A 24068-nucleotide genomic window follows, 5' to 3' on the forward strand; every position below is an offset into this window, starting at 1 on the left:
AAAGTCTACATTTTCTGACAACTCATGTGATATGAGTAAAGTGTCACTAAGGAGTTTGATCACACTTGCATTTAATCCTGATCTTTTAGTGCCACTGTGCTAGCAATATCATTTCAAAATAACATCCACATTCTCCACTTAAACTTTGGCAAGTAACAACCATTATCAGGCCCACAAATCTGAAATGATAGCAAATTCTTCTATTTATATCCGAGCCAAATAAGATTAATTCTGGAATGTTACTTGCCATATCCTGATAGGATTTAAGAGAAATGTACTTCTCTTCCCAGCAGCAACGAAACTTGCATGCCTATCACAAAAGGTCTTGTTTTTTGCTTCAAGTGAAAGGTAGACTGGCTTCAAACCAAGACAAATTATTAGAGCTTAACAACAATAAAGTCTACACAGGTATTAAAAAAACGAATTCTATGCATTCTTAATTAAAACTGGTAAATTCCAGAAAATATAATGGTGGGCTGTTCAAAGTAAATATCTGAAACAATGCAATAAATGAATTGATTAGTTTTCCTGTGGATTCAAGTTAAAGAACTGAAACATGCGGCAATCATGTTTTTATAACTAGTTTTTAGCAGGTTATTTTTCATATTATGAGAATGCAATAACCTATGATCTTCAACAAAGTTACATAACAATTAACTTGACCAAGCACCGCACGTAAATACATTCCATGAGATTATTTGGGACTCAGCTACCTATTTATTCAATTTGACCTTTCTTTCTCCATATTTTAGTCGCAGCCCACTGTTTGTATTCATTGGGGCTCCCTTTCCCGCCTTGGTCCATCAGCTGATGCAGACTAAGAATATCAGTAGCAGAACGTTTTGATTTATTCCCCTGACTACATTGTAAAAATGCAAGGTGTGTGTGTTAACTGTATCATGTGAGATCAAAGTTATACGAAGAAAAATGCCTCTTTTAAATACCAGATGTCAGCAAGCAAGACATGCATTTGAAAAAAGGGATGATCTCAACAAGCTCCATATTTTCAGCTTTTAATAATGTAGTTCTGCTGCAGCCTTACTTTCACAATCACTGTTGGAAAAGAAATTGAGGTTTACAACTACGTTGCGTCATAAATGCTGATATCGAACCCAAGGACTTTGAATGACGTGAATCAGTTTTGTGCAAATGAGATGTGCAGAATGAAGGCAAGATTTTTTCAGATGAGGAAACCACCTTGGCTTAGTAGCCATCAGTATAAAAATACAGCCATTAAGCAGCAACTTCCTCAGGTTTGTTACTGAAGTGCTCAATATCATTTCCATTAAGATGAGTGGGGTTAAGGGGAAGTCTTGGTTTTTCCAAGGACTGAAAAAATTTAGCATGAAGAAAAATCCAAAATAATAATAATAATAACTTACTGTAAAATGATCTTTTTACCGTACGACAAAATAAAAAATACACAGAAAACTTCTTGCAAGATTTGAAAGAAATGCCTATTGAGTAATAGAATTCAAACCCATTATTTTCTTTGAAAATTATTTATACACACTAAAACTCAAACAAAAATTGTTTAACTCTCAATTATCCGGTTTAATTATGAATTGAAGTAAGATCAATAGTGCCAAAAACTAGAAAAATAAATCTGGTAAACCGTTTTGAAAATGTGTTTTGTTGTAGTACAAATAGGTAGATCTGATTTGTAGATACATATAGGGTTTTTGTATAGAACTATATACCAAGACTGAAATCATAGCTGATTTGTGCATGTATCGACAGTTGCAAACCAACACAATTATGAGAACTGCATAGCAGGAAGACATGCCAACATTTCACAAGAATGCATAGGGGCACACATATTCCTATATTTTCAAATTCCATTTCACTTTGTGAAATTGATCTTCCACTCAATGACAGAGGGGAGGTGGCTACCAATATCTCTTCCCAGGAGCAAACAAAGCATCTTTTGTAAACTAAGGGGAGAAAAATTCAAGATTAAATAAATTACATTAAATATATTTCATTAACGTCTTAAGAAAATGGTCATCCAATAAATAGAACATCCTTGAAATTGCATTTGTGATAGAATAATCAGTATCAGGGTCAGTTATTTGTGCAGTCAGTTTCTATTTTTTCCTTTATAGAGTCAATAAAGTATTATATAACTTGCAGTCATAACTCAGCTAATGAATAGTGATTGCAATGCTCAGCAATTCAAATATTAAGGTTTCTAAAAAATTTCTGCAAGCAAATCTTCCTTAGATGAATGAAGAAGTTGCTAGCGAAACAGTTAGACCCTGTGAGGGGAACAGGTTGAAAACCTAAGGTAAGCAGTTTGACGCACAATTCAATAATAATTCTGTTAACAGATTGTGATTCGAGGGTCTGAATGGGATAAAGAAAATGCATGACTGTGTCAAGTTTGCATCACAAAACTTCAAGGCTTTGCTGAAAGAAGTCTGCACTGCTGTGATTTGATGCCTAGTGAACAATTCGTATCAGTCAATATTTATGCACATTTGGCGGTCACACACTTATTGTGTCTTTGGTTTTGAGAGGCGGGTCAGGCGGTTAACAGTTGTGCTATCCCCAACATGCATTTCTTTCTTTTGAGACAAGGGCCGTGGGATGTTAGATGCTGGAGACTTCACTGGAGACTTGGGAGGATCAAGAACTCCCAATAGAGATTTATCAGGATTGGTAATTTGTTTGGATTTGGAGAGAAAAATGCTTGGTGGGCGGAGCTTAGAATTTCTAGGGCTCTGCTTGCTTAGGGATGCTGAGGAATTAGAGGTTGGTCGCTGTACCGGAGTTGGATTAACAGTTGGGCATTTAACTTGTAGCAGACTTGCATCAGGAGGTTGTTGACTGAATGGACTAGCCGCTGGCAACTTCTGCAATGTTGAACTTACTGATGACACATTCTTTACCAATGATTTAGCAGTAGACAATTTTACTGTGGAATAGTTTGCTGTAGGTGGCTTCAACACACTTTGACCAGCAGTTGGTGACTTCAGTGCTGTTGGACTAGGTGTTGGTGACCTCAACAACATCGTCTTAACTGATGGGGACTTTGTTGGACTTGTTGCTGGTGACTTTAGCGTTCTAAGAGTAGTCACCGGTGGTGGATTCAAATCTAATGCTAATGACTTTATCACTGGAGACTCAGACACAGATTTCTGCACCTTGACATAACCAGTTTCAGTCTTTGTTGACAGACTACAAACTGGTGGATTTAATTTCAATGGTGTACTTGATGAAAGCATTATCTGGGATAGTTCAGGCTCTGCCAAAGTAGAAACTTGTGTAATATCCAATACCTTTGGTTGTGATAGATCATCATATACAGCAAGTTCACTGGACTGATTTTCTGCATGTGAATAAATCAACAATGGACTATCTAATGGGATTGTCATTTGTGAAGGATTAGATACGAGTGGATTCTGCAGTGAGGGACTTTCCAATGGTAACTCTGACAAACAAGTTAATGATGGATGGGACAATTCCTCATTTGCCGGCTTTAACTTTGAAGAGCTAGACATTGTAAAATGCAGTTGTGAAGGGCTAGAAACATTAACATGCAGCTCCTGTAGATCTGAAGTTGATGGCTGGATCTGTGGTGGACTAGCACTAGGTAGCTGCAAATCCGAATGAACATCATTGGTTACTAGCATCTTGGCTAACTTATCCATTGTCTGAAGTTGCTGACTGTTGCTTGTTTGGGACTGGATCTGCAAAGGTTCAGAAGGAGAATATACATGATGGACTACAGAAGTCTCTTCTCCAGACTTGAATAGCTGCAATGTTTTTGGGCATTGATTCTCTAGAGTCGATACTTTCTTGCACAAATCGGTGGATAATTTAGCAAGCAATTCCTCTCTTTTTTCAGGTGCTGAATTCACTTCCACAAAGGAGGTATGAGTGTGCAGCTGTAAAGCCTCATTTGAAGAATTCGGTCCACATTCCTGCAACTTACTTCGCATCTGCAAGCATTCCCCTTCTGGTTGACCCACTTCAAAATCCTTAATTTGCAACTGTGTACTCAGTAAATCGCTAAGTTCACTAGGATCATTCTCAGTTGTTTCAGCACAGCTCCCAATCTGGACTCGAAGGCTGATATCTTCATACAGTGGCTCAATGCCATCTTTACTGGGGCCCTCTATAAGTGGTAGTCTTGCTAATCTTCCCTGGGAGGGGTCTGTTGTACTGGGGATGCTGTTGGAAGGTTGTAGTACTTGAGGCTATCAAAAAGGAAAACACAAAAAATAGCATTAGCAATGTATGTGGCCACCCTACTGTTCAACAGTGGCACTTAGCCATTGTGGCCGAGGTTGTACAATACAGTATTTGCTACAGAAAATGAGCAAGAGCTTGAGGATTCTATTATGAAACACAATATAAAGTTTGGCCTCTGCCATTTTCTGTGGTCATACATAATGCCTGCTGAAAATAACCCCTAAAAAGCAGCACAGCAAGCACTGGGTAAAGCATAGTTTAGTATTATTGTTTCCTTTTAAAAGTATTTTACATAAGTGTTCAATGTTTTCAAAACCCATGTTTGAGAACATAACATATGGGAGACCATCAATTTAAAACTGTTTTCACAGCCTACCAGTGTTCTTGCCAATTAAATTGATTATTTGAAGAAGAAAAAAAAAAGTACATGTGAAGCAGGCTTTTTTTTTTTTTAAATGGTATTTGGACTGTGTGACCCTTCTCTCTGAGTCTTTGCTGGACAACCCCTTCTCTCTCTACTCCCCAAGCAGCACTCTCATGAACAGCAAGTGCACAATGCCAAAGAAACTGAAGAAACCAGATCAGATGAGTCATTTCAGAGTCAGAGGGACAAAGCACAAGAGCTAAATGCACACAATTTTCACAGAATTGCCAACAAATACTGAACTTGGCAAGTTTTATTAAATTGTTTTGGTGCAGATGCAGATCATAGCATGGCAGTGACTGAAGAGGATCAACTATTTTTGTGCTGTGCATTTCTAGTGTTGAGAATTATTTCCTTTCTTCACTTAGATTCAAGGTCATTTATGCAAACAAGCAGGTTCAAAATACAGTGGCAATACTATACAATTAAACAAAGCAAACAAATGTATATACATGCCTAGAAAAAGAAACTATGGGCCAGATGTACCAAGCCATTTTGCAGTCGCAAACTCTGTGATCTGGCCAAATCGCAAAATGGATTTGAAAATGGATATCGAACCGCATTTGGAAGAGGCCTGTTTAGGGGGTCACTTCCTGCGATTCAGATGTATCAATGGTTTGCGACCAAAATATTGAAAACACACTTTTGTGAATGTTAAAATAAAAAAGTTTTGGGGTAAATAGGAAACTCAAGAGCTTGAAGGATTTTTTTTTTTATTTAAAGTTGATCACAGACTCAAGCAGGTCACTATCCCTGTGAGGAGGTCACCAATCGCAAATTGCTACCTATCTCATTAACATTCATGTTTGCAAACCTCTCTATTTTTCCGAACTGACCTATTAGTCATAGGTCAGTTCACAAAATCAGTATCAATTTAGAAAAATGCAGGTGTACAACTTGCAATCACTTTCTGCTAACGGATTCTTAGTACATCCTGGCCTTAAGTTCCAAAGTCTAGTGTTATGCAGAAAAATGAAAGGACAATATATACTGGTTCACATGAAAATTAAAAATGTAGTACATGAGGACAACATAAGATAGTGTTAGTAATTTAAAATGTTCAATTACTGACAATTTTGTGAAATCAGACCAACTTCTTTATGGATACTGCCAATTTCAGGCAAGTGCCCTTCAGATCAGCTTCTATAGCATGCAAGGTTTCCTGTACGAATGCATGTAATCTTTAAGGTAAAGTGTTGTAGCCATTCTGAGACTCAACGGTTAGGTCGACTGCTCTCGCTACACAAAATATTTAGGATTGTAAAACATACATTAAAAAGAAAGGTTTTGAAGATTGCTAGAAGGGACTAAGAACAGAAATAGTTTTAGGTTCTTGCAAAATTGTAGTATGCATACGCAGAGATAAACTGGAATGGAGCAATATAATCGGTTTGTCCCTTATATTCAGATTAAGAGTCTATCACAATAAGAAAAAGCTGTGATCAGTAGTCGATTCTAGTCAATACTTGTTTTTTGTAATGTGTTTTAAGTGACAACAGCTAAGGATGCAACATTAGGCAAAGATCACACAATCAGTCATGCATAATTGAACCAGGACCAATTGATTACGTGATTTCCTCTAGATCTGATACTGCTGCTGTGTAGAAAATATGTTAGCTAACAGTTTATAGGTATTTATATACAATAATGAAAACAAAACTCAGATAATGTAACCAGTAAAATTAAGGATTGTCCTCAAATGGTGGCAATAACACTTGCTAAACAGACTACCTTGCAATTACGGGCCTGGCCCACAGGCAAGGAAGCATAAAGAGGTAATAGGTGCTTAACAAGGAATACGTTGTTCGCAGGTAAGGGGAATGGGGCTTAATATGCACCCCACTGTACTTCTCAAAAACAAAACTAGCTGTGATAAATGTGAGGAGCAGTAAAACACAATATTAAATGGAGTGGTAAAACGGTTACCCAATGCCAACGGAAAGTGGCGTATCCATTGTTGAATAGATTTGAACTTCCTCTCAGGGGGAGTGGAAGGAAAAGCACTGGAGCTTTGTTTGCAGAAAGACGCTGCGCCACTAAACTTTATGGGGAAGGGTGTGCAGAAAGGAACTAGAAGTCTCCTGGCTAGGGTTGATGGTGCCCAACAAGATGACGTTTCACAAATGAAGGTGAAAAGCACTTGTCCCAAACCACATGTAATGGGACAAAAACATCCTGACTAAATAACAGAAAATGATGAGAGGAGGAACTGACTAGCTGTACACCAACATCTGCCTTAATGTCTTCGTCCAGGAGAGCAGGTTACAGTACATCACTTTCTAGATCAACTAGAGGATGGCTGGCCTGGCACTCCAGCTAAAGTTCAGAGGATGTTTTCCCCGGGCAGCGAACATTTTAGAAATCTAAAGACGCTCATCTGTTTAGTTTCCGGGATCTGGGATCAGAGGGATCCCCCTCACGCATCACCCTCAGTGTGAGGCTCCATGCATGGCAATAGGAGGATGGTAGAATCTGGGCCAAAGAGGGCCTCAAACATGATTAATAGCTGTATGCATGGAAAAGGCTCATCACCAGAGAGGTTTAACCGTAAAGGAAACCATGACTTTCTCCCTTCCCTAAGCCAAAATGACTCAAGTTTGAGGTATAGAAGGAGTCACAAACATGATCAGCACCTGCAGTGACAAATGTTGCGTCATTGCTGGGACAACTTGTGAGGCTTTCGGCAAGGTAGTGGAGGGTGTCCTGAACACCCTAATGGCTTTGTGACGGTGCCCTAAGAGATCGACCTGGAACCATGGAACCATCAACAAACTGACCTATAAAGGCCTGAATAAAGGCTGCCAATTCCTTTGGGTACCAAATGCAAAAAGAACAATTGATGGACTAAATCCATTGTTTTTTGTTCACCATGCCATTCCGGCCATATGCAAATCAGTCTTGACCCTGCTCCTTAAGCGAATAGCTTAGCCTGAACAACCAGGCCAGGACCTCCCTAGACCAGAAACAAGCATCCTGGGACCGGTTTTGAGGTTTCACCCCTTAATCAACCAGGCTAGCCTGACTCCAAAGGCATGGCAACTCATGTCTGGGCATACCCGTCCCAATTGGGGTGACAAATTCAAAAAGAACAATTTATGAATGGAATACTTTGGGTCAGTCTACAGTAACAAAAACTCTAGGAGCAACTTTTCAAGAACAGAAACAATCTCGGAGGACAATGTTGATGCCAATCCGTTACTGAAAAGGGAGTTATGACTGGGCAAGGAGGATCCGGTTGTGACTTTTTTAATGCTTCATATAGGAGGATTTTACTAATAACTAAGACAGGAGGATTTTACTAAGAACTAAGACAGGAGTGCATTGGGCCATATTTCATCAAAGGAATTGGAGTCATGCTTGAGACCTAAGCACCAAAGGCAGATGTGTGGAGAGCCGCAGTCGGGTACGACTTGGGGTCATGGTCACGCCCCAGGCAGTAGAAACACACGCGGTGCAGGTCCATCATCGACATCATTCGATGACAATCCCCGCAGGACTTGAAACAGGGCATACCTACAGCACCAGGAGTCGATCGACCGGAAAAGAAGAGACATTAAGGCCTAAAAAAACTCATTCAAAAGTAACTAGGGGTACTGCTCTCTCCGGATCTGCGCTTGCTGGCACGAAAAAAGAAAGAACTGAAGTCAGAGCGCGAGGGTGGCGTGTATGTCGCTGCCGCGATGTCATCTCTGCGACCACAACGCCAACGACGGACACAGAGCCACACGGCGCCACCTTTTGGCGAGCAGGGGTACTGCTGACAAAACCTTTCCAGACCCAGTCTGACGCCTGGGGGTAATTCTAAGGTAAGGAATCTATGACTATGTGTTTCTTTCAGATACTGACTTTGCTGTATTAATATAAAAGGCTGCTTCGTTCTAAAGGGACAAACAGTAACTAGAAATATCTATGTACCATTGACTTACTATCATCATCACACACAGACTTTTTTGTACGTCTTTCTAATACAGTGGGATCACTTATCCAACGAACACTCGCTATGAACATTCATTTTATTGATCTAAAACACTTTAATGCTCATGTTATTTTTTATTAAAACACTTCCTTAAGTAAAAAAAATACTTCCAGGATGTAATTACCTTTCACACTGCATAAGCTGCTTTACTATTATCAGTAAGGAGATCAAAGATTAAAAAGATTTAACAGGAGACTGGATCCCTTGAAAAGCTAAATCGTGTTTAAGGCAGGCTTATCAGGTTCAGGTCTACTGTCATGTTGAAAATGAAAAGTTGCATGTCACAACTACACTTACCTCTCTTTTCAAAATGTATGGTACATAGAAATCAGCCTGGTGAATGTAATGTTACACCAGGTGTTACCAATAGCCTCTTTAAATAAACAAAATTGTATTTTCTTGAAAGCAAATATCTGGAATTTCTTTGAGACATTTGAAAAGGAAAATTGATAAACTGATTTTAGAACTTTGATTATTTTTAGTAATAGTTTACCCAGACATTTAAACTGGCCTGTAGTAAAATAAATGTAGGTGACAGGAACACAGCTGCAGTGTTTGAAGGCGGCGTCTAAGAACATCACAAGCTGTGGTGAGAGCTGACTCTAGAAGGCTGGCCTAAAAGCCAGCCACTAAGTCATACAGGCAGGTCAGGCTTTGTATATCACTGAAGAGGTTGGATTCAGGAGCTGTGTCTGCATAGCCCAGGAAAAGAAAAAGTTGAAACAATCGAAGCAGAAGCAACAATGGGTTCTCCTTTAAAAGACTCAAATTCTATGGAAGGTGGGCAAGCTTACATTTTCCTTGCCTGATTGGGAAATGGATGGAACACTTTTGTGGATTACAACATGATGATGGGACCCAGTGTCCTAGCCAGTAACCCAAAAAGTGCTGAAGTAGAATGCAAAAAAAAATCTGACCAAAGCAATGGTAGCTATTTCAGAATAAAACACTATTTGCAAGTTAGCCGCCCAGTCATATTCTGGAAAAAGTTAATTTCAATGTGCCTGCTTTGCTGAATAAGCTAATGTTCCTGTAAACAGCACTTTTTACAGTAATCCTATAACAATCAGTGTTTTTTAAGTTTCTTGTTTGATAATGTATTTTTTGTGAAATATGAGGTTTGTGGTCTAAAAATCCAGTGTTCTGCATGGATGCATTTTTCACTACGCAGATGGATTTGTCTTAAAGGGAGCACTATGGCATCATTAACAACTGGATGGATCATGCACTGTAGCATTTTCGTCTCCAATACATAGTCCTTTAAGATTTCAAGACTTCCTCTGCGCCCCAGGTTTAAGAAGAAAATATGAAAACAGGCAGAGAATTGCTGAGGGTAAAGAACTGCGAGGGTAAAGAAACAGTGTGCTGAAGCGTTACCACTGGAGAATGCAGATTAAGAATGATGAAGTAACATGCTTGGTGCAGGGATTGTGAAGTGGAGTGAAGCAGGTGCCCTTCAGAGTTCAGAAACTGGGAATGGTTAACCTAATGACTTGGTTGAAAACCTTGAGAAGTAGGAAACACACAACACAAAATCAAATGCACCAAGAAAAAGATGATGTTCAATTACTTCTTTGCTATCCTGTACTCAAGTAATGGAGAATTTCGTTAAATGGATTTTACTTGTCCATACCATACTACTCCAGATCTAGTTACCAATAAGCTCACCGTTTTCCTGTAGACATCCCAAAAAGCACCAGGGGAAGCTAGTAATAAACGAGACAACCACACCTGAGCATCCAACGCAAACACCACAGCCAGAGAACTCCACACGTGAATCTCCAACTGCGCAGATGAGTTTGCCCTGCTAAGCAACTCGGCAAACAACGCCCCTGAAACTCCGCCTGGTTCACCACGACCTCCAAAATGCCAGGCGCAACTGCAGACGCCTGGAAAAGATCTGGAGGAATAATAAGACAACAGGCATCTACTTCTACTACAAGGATGCCATGACGGACTACACCAAATCAGAACAACCAAAAGGAACTTCATCCACAACAAAATCCTCAGCAACTCCATCAACTCCACCACCGCAGACATCAACTTGTCCCAAGACCTCTGTGACAAGCTCAGAACCTACTTCCATCTCAAGATCAGAACACTGTACAACGACTTCACCGACCACCCACAAGACATCTCTGCCAGCCTCCGCCTCCACAAGATGCCAGCCAGCCCACCATCTCCAACTGGATACCTATCACGACCATGGACACCGCTGTGGCCTTGAAAGGCATCCACTCAGGCCCCCACCGAACCCTGCCCACGCACATCTACTACAGAGCTGCAGACACCATCGTGCCACAACTACAACACACTATCAACACCACCTTCAAAAAAGGGACCTTCCCAGAAGACTGGAAGCACGCCAAAGTGCCCCATGGTCAAGAAGCTCACGGCCGACCCCACTGGCCCATCTCGCTTGTTCCCTTCGCAACCAAAGTAGCAGAGAAAACAGTCAACTGGGAATTGACAGGATTCATCGAAGAGCACGCCATCCTAGACCTGTCCCAATCTCGAGCCAACCAAAGCACCGAGCCCGCCCTACTCACCGCCACAGACAACATCCGCACCCTCCTGGACCAGTGCCACTCTGTGGCCCTCATCCTCCTCGACCTGTCTGCAGCATTCAACACCGTCTCCCACCGCACTCTAATAACCAGACTACACAACGCTGGAATACAAGATACTGCCCTAGATTGGATCCGTTCGTTCCTTACTGGAAGAAGCCAAAGGATCAGACTACCGCCCTTCCTCTTCGCCCCCACGGACATCACCAGCGTTGTCACACAGTGGTCATCTCTGAGCCCGACCTTCTTCAACATCTAAATGGCTCCCCTCGCAGACATCGTCCGAAAACACTGCCTCAACATCATATCATACGCCGATGACACCCAGCTCACACTCTCCCTCACCACAGACCCAACCCCGCAAAACTCAACTTCCAGAGGGGAATGCAAGAAGTAGCAGTCTGGATGACCAACAGCTGCCTTAAACTCAATGCCGATAAGACAGAAGACCTCAGAACCATTCCTTCAGGTTAACGCCATCACCTCCAGCTGCTTTAACACCCTCCACATCCTCCGAAATAGATCACCCCATGAATCAAGAAAAACAGTCGCCCACGCACTCATCACCAGCAAACTCTACTATGGCAATGCACTCTACGCCGGCATCAACAAGTCCCTTCTCTGCAAAGTACAGGCAGTACAGAACACTGCGGCCAGACTCGTCCTCGGCATCCCCCGGCACAAACACATCAGCTACCACCTGTGGCGACTGCACTGGCTCCCCGTGGAGAAGAGAGTCAGCTTCAAGATCCTCACTCATGCCTACAAATACCTGCACAACAACAGACCCAAATACCTCAATGACAGAATAAACTTCCACATACCCAAAGGAAACCTGCGATCATCCAACCTCGCACTGGCCGAAACCCCTCGCATCCACAGAGCCAGATCAGGTGTAAGATCTTTCTCCCACATCGCAGCCAAGACCTGGAACGAGCTACCGGCAGACATCAGACGCGCCCCCTCCCTGAACACCTTCAGGAAGACACCCGAGCCCTGAGACCAGGTTCTTCGGCTGAACGGAGTAGCTTACCCCCTCCCCCCCCCTCCTCCCCCCTACCCCGCCCCCAGCATCTTGAGACCCTCACGGGCGAGTAGCGTGCCTACAATTCCCTGATTAATTGATTGATTGCTTGAGAATCTTGGAGGCACATTTCCCAGAAAACTGCTTCTCAGCTACCTCAGAGGCCAGACTGTTTTGCAACCAGTATCACCTCAAAATGGGACATACGCAGGTAACCTGTACTGGTGTTGCCATATATGAGATATTTAGGATAGTAACATAGAATATGTACAAAACATTGGTTTCTCTTGAGTTGTAACTCAAAGAATCACTAATTGTAGAGCAGTGCCAAAGCGTAGGAAAGATAGTCTCTAAAGCATGAAGTCCATTCACCTTAATCTGCCTAACTAATTACAGAAAACATATCACTTCAGGCAGTCTTCAGTCCAGCACTATTTGAAATGGATAGCAAAAACAACTCTAGCATATGTTCCGGGAGCAGCACCGTATTGCGGCTACTACCACTGAGCACTCTATAAAGATTAGCATTTAATGGAGCTGAATAGTTTGCAACACTTATGCAGCTTGCTTTGACATTGGCTCTTTTAGAGTGTGGAAGTAAATGCACCAGCATGGTCAGTAATTTCCACTGTGTGCACTGAAATAGTGCAATAGTTACTTTCTGAGTGAGATGAAGGGTTTCAAGAATACGAACGCCTATTTCTTGCAGAGAATTAAAAACCAAGTATGTAGGCAGTACAAATATAATTCCTGGGATCAAAAATGCACAAAGACTTTTAGCCCGTATGGACTCATAATTCTATCTGTTTCAGTATAGTTCCAACACTGCCTCTCAGAGCATATCACGGCACACAAGGCAACATTCTAAAGCACTTTCTTTGTTCATGGTCACTGTCTCTTTCTGCAAAGCGCCTTGAGACCTTTTGGTGAATCGTGCGCTATATGTTATGTTATGTTATGTTATAAACCGTTTTGTAACGCGCTCTGTTACTGGTGAGTATCCTGGCGCGGGGAAAGGGACAAATCGGCAGAGAACAAGACATCGGGGATCCTCCTAGCCTACACTCGTGAATAGGTGAGTTTTCAGGTGTTTTTTGAAAACAGTCACTGTCGGCGTGGAGCGAAGATGGAGAGGGAGGGCATTCCAGGCCCGAGCCACCACAACAGACAGTGACTGACCGCCCAGTCTGGCACGTTTAAAACGGGGAAGGGACAGTTTAAACAGAGAGGCAGATCTCAGAGTGCGTGCCGGAATGTACCTTGTGAATCTCTTTCTCAGGTACGAGGGGCCTTGGTCATGAATTGCCCGAAACGCCAACACCAAAGATTTAAACAGAATACGTTGCGCTACGGGTAGCCAGTGAAGCGAGCGCAGCTCCGTGCGAACACTCTTCCACCTGGGGATGTTAAATAATAAGCAAACCGCCGCATTCTGAATAATTTGGAGGCGTTTGACCAGGTATGCGGGAATGCCACTGAACAGTGCATTCGCGTAGTCGAGGCGGGCCAATATGAGCGCTCTGGCAACCGACTCTCTGGCCTCCCTAGGGAGCAAGGGGAAAAATTTGCGGAGCATTTTCAGAGTGGCAAAGCAGGTGCCTGTGAGTTTTTTGATGTGATGCTCAAATCTGAGATCCTCCGTAAACCAAATGCCCAGATTTTTTGCTGGTCTCCCCATCTCTATTGGGCAAGGAATGTTAGAGGGCCAAAGTGTGCTCTTAAATGAGGGGGGGAAGGAGCCATAAAAGAGCACTTCGGACTTGTCCTCATTGCACTTCAGCTGGGCCTGTGTTAGCCAGCGAAATACTGAGGACAGACACAGGTGGACTGTAGACGTGTCCAGATTGTCGTCAGGCCAGGTAAACAACATTATTATATAAGAACTTATGACTTAAGACTCAAGCTCTAATAACTTCCTGTAAAAGATAATTAACTCAACTCGACATAAAGACGTGTCTAGAATTTCAAAGTGTATAGGAAGCATGACTGAATTGCATGCAACTTACTTAACATACATGCATCATGCAGGGGGTATAGCACAGCCATGGTGTGGGAGAAGGTAGGAAGAAATCTGAAATTTTACTGTACCACGCGGTATCACAGAAGTAATGGACTAACTCCTCAACTCCTTGCCAATGGCATTATGAAAGAACAGAGACAGAAAAAGACAAGCAACATGGTGTCAGTGCAACACAAAAAATGAGCATTGTTATGGCTCAACATTGATTAGTCTCTGGTAAATTTGATTTTGTCATGCAAGACACATTTTATTTTTTGAGAACTTGGTATTAACCAAGAATCACAACTAAAAACAAACTAAAGTCCTTTTTCACAACCACGAGACAACAATATTCACCCATAATTAAGTGATTCAATCAAAATGATGTCCAAACACTTCATCTTACTTGCCTACACCCAATGAATAAATACATGTGTGTACACCTGCAGGACTTTTTTGTGCTAATGAATATTAGACAATTGTGATTTGCAACGTAGGTAGTGAAGAGTTAGACTGGTATGAATATAATGGTTTTAACAATGGAATTGAAGCATGGGGAACTCCAATATAGTCACAAATGAAATGTATGAACATCTTCAGTATGGATATGTTGTCACTTTGTCAAACTCATCAAAAGACCAGCCTCAGGCGGCCATAACCATTTTTTGTATGAATGTGTTCTCCTGAGGTGGTGCCCAAATTCTGATGTCAACTTAGAAAATAACACACAGATATTGACGAGCAACGATACTTCTCCTGCTTGGAATGTTAAAAGTAACTCTCCGCAGGACTGGTAATTTAGTTGTTTCATGATCAAACATCAGCATGTTATGTTAAAAATATTTATGATGCACAACACTATGCTTCTTGACAAAAGTTATTTACCTTCAGTAACGCCTCATCTGGTAGAGACAAGATCTAGCTGCAGATTCAATACCTTTGAATTTCCCCATGCATCAGACTGAATCCGGTAGATTTTTCGTGAGCAGTACCCCCTGTGCACCGGTAGGTGGCATTGGTCTGCTCCACGTGGAGTCATACGCGCAGGAAGTGACATCTGCGCTACTTATATAAGAGCCCTCGGAGTGCCGACATCAGTTACGTTTCACGACTTTCCACCCCAGATGCGCAGAGGCATGAGGTGCACGGACACTGGTGTGTTCAAACTAGGGCACTGAAAGGGATCCGTCCTGGCCCAAGAAATATGTCCGCAGACGGGGATGATAGGTGTATCGATAAGGAGCCTGCAGCTAGATATTGTCTCTACCAGATAAGGTACTACCAAAGGTAAGTAACAAGTTCATCTGGTAGAGACATATAGGCACAGATTATTTATCTTTGAATAGATACCCAAGCAACACCATCCCCCGAGGAGGGTCTGCGAACAAATTTAGACTAGGAAGTCCTCCAAGACCGAACGGGCGAACTGCCAATCCCTTGGAACCGGAGTTTCCCGGCAGTAATGCTTGGTAAAGGTGTGCAGGGATGTCAACATTGCTGCCTGACATGTCCAGGAATGGAACCCTAAGGGCTAGCACAGTGGTCCTAGCCTCAGTGCTGGTGGAATGAGCTCTTAAGCCTTCAGGAGGCTGCTTCCTTGCCAGTGCTTAGTATATCTTTAAACAGAAAACGACCCATTGAGAGATAGTGTGTTTCTGCAACACTTAACCTTTCTTTGCACCAACATAGCCGGAACTCTCTGGTCAAGGTAGAACAACAATGCTCTTTTTAGGTCCAGACGGTAGAGTCACTCCTCTTCTTTATAGAAATGGGGAGGAGAATAGAAAATAGGCAAGGTGACAGATTGGCCCACATAAAATGGTGTTACCACTTTTGGAAGGGAAGAGGCCCTAGTACAAAGCACCAGTTTGTCAGGAAAAACTGAAAGCAAGAGAGGCTTAAATGAAAAAGCCAGCAGCCCACTCCCGCTCCTGGCCGGTGTAATGGCCATAGGAAAGTCTGTTTTGATGGTGAGCAGCTTGAGGGGACAATTGTGTAAGGGCTTGAAGGGTGCACACATCAGAAATTTGAGACTCGAAATTAAGGGCCCACTGAGGAATAATGAAAGGGGAAGGTGGGAAAATATGTACATGACCCAGAAGAAATATGCTACTTACCAGTATGCATCTGTTCTTGGCATAGAGGGCTGCAGAGTGGTACATTATGAATAGATCGCCATCTGGTGCTGGGCTCGGATGATTGCACTTGTTTTTCTCTTGGAGAGTCTTTTGTAGATTGGTGACTCCTCCTTTGGTTGCAAGTGCGCATGGGCATCGGCTCCATCCTTAGATTGTTTTGCCATAGTAGGGTTAGATGGAGTAGTATGATAGAATACAGATAGGAATGCCCATGTAAGTGTATCTAAAAAAGGTAGTGTTGGAACGGACACAGGTTTCAGGGGAGGCTGGGAGGGCATGTACCACTCTGCAGCCCTCTATGCCAAGAACAGATGTATACTGGTAAGTAGCATATTCCGTTCGAGGCATATGGGCTGCAGATGGTACATTATGAATAGACTATACAGCAGTTCTCTCCCTAGCGGTGGTCACCAGTGTCTGTTGCAACAGTCTGAAATAAAGTCCTTAATACAGCTTGACCCACTCTAGCTTGTTGTGTTGTGTGCACATCTACACAATAGTGTTTTGTGAAGGTATGCGGTGTAGCCCAGGTAGCTGCTTTGCATATGTCATCTAGTGGAATGTTTCCCAAAAATGCCATAGATGCTCCTAGTTTACATGTAGAGTGAGCTCTAGGGGGGGGCGTGGCTAGCAGCCGATGCAGACGGGCGCAGCCTAACGAGGCTCCCGACCCTCTGCCCATAATCCGTCGAATCATCCTGTTTTGGACCCGGGATCCCCGTGGAAACCGGGTCGATCCCGCAGACGATACCCAGGTCTGTCCCGGTTGGAGCGGCGAACCGCGGGAATACCCGCAAAGGGCACTGCAGAACGGAGATCTCCCGAACCCTCGGAGCGCAAGATGGCGGCTGCCTGACCTGCGAGTACGGGAAGACGACCGCGAGTCCGCCCGTGGGGTCTCACTGCCCGAGAAAGGAGAGCAGAGCAACATCAGACCACCGAGGGGAGACTACAGCTGCCCCGTGCACCGGCGGACCTGAAGGGCTGTGTGTGGCTTGGCCACGAACGCAGCTTCGGCGAGGCTCCGCCCCTTCGGCGAGGCGAGAAATCCAGTCCCCGGCTTTGCGGCCCACGACTCCGGTGAGTTCTGCCTGATCCCCGGCCCTGGCGGATTGCCCAGAGAAGACCGCTCCGCGGCGGGACTGGTCCTCCGGGGACGCCTCGGAGTCTCTGAACGGGGAGCCAACCCCAGTACAGCCGAGCCCTGCCCGGGAGGCCTGCTCTGCAACCGGGTCTCGGGCCGATGATTAGGATCCCTGACCTCATCTGCACTGTGGCGCTACCTTTGGCGGGGAGCCCGGGAGGGGCTCGGATCCGACCACCGCACCAACGCGTTAGACCTGGGCGTCACTGGGGCAGAGACTTTCTGTGGGCCGGGGACTGCATCCTCTCCCTTGGGGGAGCCCGGCTGGGACTACTTGGGGCCGCCTGAGCCCCGACCTCGAGCTGTGTGAGTTGCAGGCGCCCCTGCTTTGAGAGCTGGGAGAGACTGGCGGAGACCCCCTGAGACTGCTGCGACCCGGCCTCGTGCTCTGGGCGAGACCCACCTGGGAATACCGGCACGCCAGCCCTGTGAGCTGGGACAGACCACCTGAGACCGCCTGCTCCACCCATGTACTCTGGAGAAGCGCCCCCCACCTGAAGGACATTGAGAGTTTGGGGAACTGGTCGAGGCTTGACTACTCCTTTTTCCGGGGGAAGGCGGCTCCGACCCGCCACTGCTGCACGGTGCGGACGCCCCGAAGAGGAGCTGAGTGTGGTGAGGAGACCGGAGCTTGCCGCGCGGGCCCCGAGGCGGACCCCTGGCTCTCGGGGCAGTAGAGGCGCACTGTGTGATCCCGGGGTGATATTCCCACAACTGGTGCCAGACCTGATCCCCGCGGACCTCCCCTAAGGAATCATTACACCACTGGACGTCGAGCCAGTAGCGGAGCCGCCGAGGGGCCGCCGGCCCGCCTGTTGCCGGGGTCATCGTCTCTGCCCGACCAGCTTTGGAGGCCCGAGCCCGCTCTGAGGGTGAAGGATGGGGAAGCCTAAAGGACCCAAGGGAGAGGGGGGCCCATCCACGGAAACGCCAGACGACCCCTCACGTCCTCCCACGGAGCTCCAACAGATGCAAGACCGGATACTAGACGCCATTGCGGCCACGAAGGAGGCACTACACCAGGATATTGGTCAGGTGGGGACGGGTTGGGGCTTCTGCGGGCGGACCATGCGAAGCTGGCAGACAGGGTCAAGGAAACGGAAGTTGCCCTAAAAGATGTTGTACCGGCTCAAAAGTCGATGGAGGGACGGCTCACGGATGCGATGGAGCGGATACAAACCCTGGAGAGGAGAGCAGAGGATGCGGAAAACCGCAGTCGGCGGAATAATGTGCGTCTGGTGGGCCTTCCGGAAAAAAAAGAGGGCACGGACATGGTGGGTTACCTGACCGACTGGCTAAAAACTGTGGTTGCCCCGGAGGGCCTATCTCCCTTCTTCACCTTGGAGCGGGCGCACCGCGTGCCTTCCCGACCCCCGCGTGAGGGCCTGCCGCCCCGCCCAGTGGTCATCAAACTGCTCCACTACAAGGACAGGGATTGGCTCCTACAGCGGGCCAGGGACGCAGGCCCATTTCAAATAGATAACAGCAGGGTCACATTATTCCCGGACTGCACGTTCGAAACCCAGAGACAGCGTGCCTCCTTCCTCTCTATCAAAAAGGAATTGCGTACGGAGGGGCTACAGTACTCGCTGCTGTTCCCGGCCAAACTCCGAGTGATTGTAGATGAGAAGGTGTTGTTTTTTGAAACATCTGCAGAGGCGTGGACTTGGTGGGACACCTACAAAGCGGTAACGGACGGAGCCCGGTTCCGGGCGGAGGAGGAGCGCCAGGGCCACTCAATCAGACGGTCACGCAGGCTTCGTAACCGCGGCAGGGGCCCCAGAAGGCCGACGACCTCGCAAACGGAGGAATAACGGAGGGCGGCACTACTGGCGGTGAAAGAAGTGTCGGGAACGGCACCGGCCCTCTCGACAAGGGACTCGGCCTCGGAGGCCCTGGCTACGGGCTCAGACACGGACTTGTCGGGATTGGATGGCGCTAGGGGCCCGAAGGTCACGCCGCAAACTTCGGGAGAGATCATCGGAATCTGACAGCTGTCCACGATTGCGGAGAGGTATGACTTTGAAGGCGACGCCTCCACGAACACTGGGACAGACCACTGTTAGACTTTTCTTTTATGAGTCACATTGAGTACTATCGGGCGGGGGGGTGTGGAGACGAGATTGGAAAGGGACAGTAGCCAGTTCACGTACCACAGGGCCCGTAAGGCCTCCGTGGTGTTCACTACGGACTACAAAGTTTAGTGGGCACGTTTGCTCACAGGTTTGGATGGGAGCGACTACTTTGCAGTTGGGTCCTATTCTGGGGGTGGGGGGGACTGGAGAAGTTGGGGAGACTCGAGGTGGGGGTTGGGGTGGGGGGAAGAGGGGGGCGTTGGGGATGGGAAGGGGCGGGATGGTGTCGGGTGTCCGGATGCGAACTGTGATTGGACTGCAGCGAATAAGTTGGGGCAATGGCTAGTATGGGTTCGCTGAAATGTGTGTCCTGGAATGTGCGGGGTCTGAATTCAATGACGAGAAGGCACAAGATACATTCCCACCTTGTTCGTAGAGGGGTACACATTGCTTTTTTGCAAGAGACCCATTTAACTAAAAAAGAGGGGGTTGCTTTGCAGAGGAGGTGGAGGGGTCACCTGTTTCACACCACATACTCGGCGTTTGCTAGGGGGACACTAATTTGGATCCGGGCGGGGGTTCCTTTCCAGGTCACTAGGCACACTGTAGACCCAGACGGGAGATTTGTGGCGGTTGAGGGGTTACTCAGGGGTCGCCAGATTGTTCTTTGTAGCGCCTATGCGCCGAATGTGGAGCAGGCTTCATACTTCACCAGGCTATCCAGGCTGTTGGCCTCTTATTTAACTGGGCCGGTGCTGATGGGGGGGGACTTCAACTCTATAGAGGACACCACCTTGGACAGATCGCACCCACCACTGCAGGCATCTCCGGTACACAGACTAGCGAGGCACAGATCTACTTGGCAGGGGCGGTGGGACTTGACGGACGCATGGCGCGCACAGCACCCGACTGAGAGGGATTATTCCTTCTACTCGGGCATACACGACCTTCATGTCCGCATAGACGCTTTCCTGTGCTCTCACTCGGTAATTTCGTCGGTAGCCCGGACGGAGTACCTGGCACGAACGATATCAGACCACAACCCCTTGCTCCTCACGCTAGCCTGGATGAACGAAGTCTCACCGATCCCGACGTGGCGGCTTCGCCCAGACACGCTAGATGACCCACCGTTCAGCGGAGTGTTGGAAGAAAGGATCTCCCAGTACTTTGCGGAGAATGAGGGAACTGCCTCCTCCAGGGCTGTGGAATGGGACGCGCTAAAGGTAGTGGTGAGGGGGCACTGTATAGGGAAATTTGCGGGTGCGCGGCGGACGCTAGTGGATGACCTGGACAGGGCTGAGCGAACCCTGCGAGTGGTAGAGCAACAGAGACCCAACCGCCCCGATTTGCAGGACAGGGTATGTGCTGCACGAGAGGCAGTGGCTGTAGAAGTGGAGCGCCTCCGTAGTTTCGATTATAAAACATACTTAACTAAGGCGCTTGCTGAAGGAGACAAGACTGGGACACTCCTGGCCTGGCTGGCTAACCCCAGCAGAGGCGCTGCTCCGATACTGTCAATGGCGAATGCGGATGGCACTTCATCCAACTCCCAGCCGGACATATTGCGTTGTTTCAGAGGGTATTACGAACAGCTGTATGGGAGAGATCCGGTGGACCGAGCCGAGATGACAGACGCCTTGCTATCGGAGATCCAATTGCCACACCTCGAGCAAGAACAGGCAGAAGCCCTCGGGGGCCCGATTGAGTTGGCGGAAATTAGAGGGGCCATAAAGAGAATGGCGCGCAATAAAACGCCGGGTGTAGATGGACTACCAGTGGAATTCTATGGTAAATACATTGATATCCTAGCACCACAACTCCAACTCGTATACCACGAGGCGAAGGAGAAAGGGGAGTTGCCCTGCTCGATGCGCGAGGCGATCATGATTCCCCTATTAAAACCGCGTAGGGACGGCACTGATCCGGCGTCGTACCGACCTTTGTCGATGCTGACGACAGATTATAAAATACTGAGTACTATACTGGCCGCCAGATTAGTAACCCACATGCAAGACCTGATTTACAAGGACCAGTCGGGCTTCATACCCACCAGAAACACATCACACAATATCCGCAGGTTGCTGAGGCTCGTGGCGGATCCCCCACCGCTCACCAGAGCCCCTATGGTCATGGCGATCGACATAGAGAAGGCCTTTGACAGCCTGGATTGGTGCTACCTGTACAGGGTGATGCACTGTTTTGGCTTAGGTGAGGGCTATGTGCGATGGACGAAAGTGCTCTATGCGTCGGTTGGAGCTAGGGTAAGGATAGGAGCACTGATATCGGATCCCTATGCAGTGCATAAGGGTACTAGGCAGGGGTGTGCGCTCTCCCCCTTGTTATTTGCCCTCGCGATGGAACCGTTAGCGGCACTGGCCAGGAGAGGAGACTATTACCAGGGGCTGGAAGTTGGCGGGATCCACCACTACATATCATTGTACGCGGACGACCTCCTGCTGTTCTTGGACAACGCGGAGGAAGTGGTGGAGGGGGCGGAGCGCCTTTTGGCGCGATTCGGGGAGATCTCGGGCCTGAGAGTGAATTGGGCGAAGACATGCCTCTTCCCACTCCGGAGAGCGGAGCGATGTCCCTGGGCCTGCCCCAGGCTCCGCTGGGAGCCGGACTGCCTCCCTTATTTAGGGGTACACGTCTACCATGAGCCCGCAGACCTGCTGGAAGGCAACATTGGCCGCTGTATCCGTACATTACAAGGTAACATGACCTTTTGGGCCACTCTCCCGCTGTCCATGACAGGCCGGGTATCTCTGCTTAAAATGATAGCCCTGCCACGATTGTTATACTTCTTTAGGACTCTCCCAGTGTGGATACCGGGAAGCGTCTTTCGACGCCTGAAGTCCCAAGTGGTGTCCTTTCTATGGGGCACTGGCAGGCGGAGGATAGCTCTAGCGACCCTGACCCGCCCGAAGAACGAGGGCGGACTCGCGGTCCCGGACTTCGAGCTCTATTACTTAGCTGCCCAGCTGCAGTTTTTCACGCAGGAGGTGGCAAGGGTATACCGGGGCCCGGAACAGGAGAGGGACGCTGGCACCCCCCGTCACGTATTGGCGTATATTACCTTGCAGCAGAAACTCATGCTCGGGGGATTGTCCCAGGAGGAACGGACGCTGAGGATCTGCTGGAATCGCATGCAGAGGCGGGCGGGTCCCGATCATCCATATGCACCTGAAATCCCACTAGGTATGCTGACAGCGTTTCCACATGGCGGCGACTGGTCGAACCTCCAAGGTTGGGAGGAGGCTGGCCTGCAGATGGTGGGAGACCTATACACTGATGGGGTGCTCATGCCATACCAGACCTTGCAGGAGCAATACGACCTCCCGAGGGGTGACTACCTTTTGCATGCAGCCGTGGTACGCGTGATCCAGGCGCACTGGGGGGAAGGACTGCTTGAACCCCCAACATCGCCAGCATGCCAATACACGATGATGGCTGCAGGGACGATCAAGGCAGTCACATGTCTGCACTCTAGACTACTCGAGGCTACTTTGCAGCCCCTGACGCGTCTAAAAACCCAATGGGAGACGGACCTCCAGAGAGAAATCCCGGACACGACGTGGGCTCAATTGGTTCAGAGAGCCGGGAAAAGCACCAGAAACGCCCGCTTCCAATTAATACACCTCTACATACTCCATAGGGCCTACCTAACCCCGCATAAAATTTCACGATACTTTGGCGCGGTGGACGCAGCGTGCCCCAGATGTGCGCTATTAGGCGCGGACTTACTGCACATGCTAAGTGGCTGTCCACACCTGCAAGACTTCTGGTGGGAAGTGGGCGACACCCTGAACGAGGTCACGGACAGGGGTCTGCAATATGACAGTGCGACTACACTCTTACATTGGTTCCCACACACACGCAAAAATAAACTGATGAGCAAATTCGTAGACATGGGCCTACTTATCGCAAAGAGGGAACTCACCAGGGGATGGAAATCAAAAACGGCGCCGACACACCGGAAATGGCTGACCGAATTTCAGAAATGGGCGGCGGCAGAGAGCACAATCAGATACCAACTAGCACGACGGGGGTCAGACGAGAGAGCTCAGGAATCGGCACTGGCATGGGAAATCCTAGTCCAAGCACTCAGGGACAGTGCAGTGGAGAGCGAGGAGGAAGGGGAAACAGTAGGCCCTGGGGTCCAGGGGGAGGCGGCGCCGATCCTTGCGCCTACAATGGACACACACACTCAATGATTTACTCCAACTTCCGTAGCGTACCCACACACTTTAGTACACTATTACCGGACACAGGCACTGGACACCACAGAACACCGGGGGGGAGGGAAGTGCGAAGGGGGAGGGAGGTATAGCACCCCAAGGATACAGTGAATCGCAGTACACACTGATCGGATGCTGGAGGGGGGGGACTTGTTGGGGAAAAAAAAGTTAAAAGCAGATGGCGGTTGACCACTGGAAAGGCCTACACTGAGTAGTGAAGAGAATGCACTGATTACGATGAACGCCACCCGGCCTCAGGGATGCGGGTTATCAGGCTGTGTACATA

At 47.1% G+C, this 24068-nt stretch overlaps 1 protein-coding gene across 10 annotated transcripts in view; it reads right to left on the reverse strand.

Annotated features, from left to right (window-relative positions):
• Positions 1-1533: 1533 nt before the first annotated feature.
• Positions 1534-24068, reverse strand: part of CCSER2 (coiled-coil serine rich protein 2) — a 649443-nt gene continuing 626908 nt past the window's right edge. For all 10 annotated transcript variants that reach the window (XM_086922031.1, XM_086922035.1, XM_086922037.1 and 7 more), the window contains one exon: positions 1534-4202. In XM_086922031.1, coding sequence (XP_086778157.1) covers positions 2496-4202 — 1707 coding nt within the window. In that variant the 3' untranslated portion in view covers positions 1534-2495. The remainder of the gene's footprint in view (positions 4203-24068) is intronic.

This window comes from Lissotriton vulgaris, chromosome 5 (genome assembly GCF_964263255.1).
Source record: "Lissotriton vulgaris chromosome 5, aLisVul1.2, whole genome shotgun sequence".
Classification (NCBI taxonomy): domain Eukaryota; kingdom Metazoa; phylum Chordata; class Amphibia; order Caudata; family Salamandridae; genus Lissotriton; species Lissotriton vulgaris.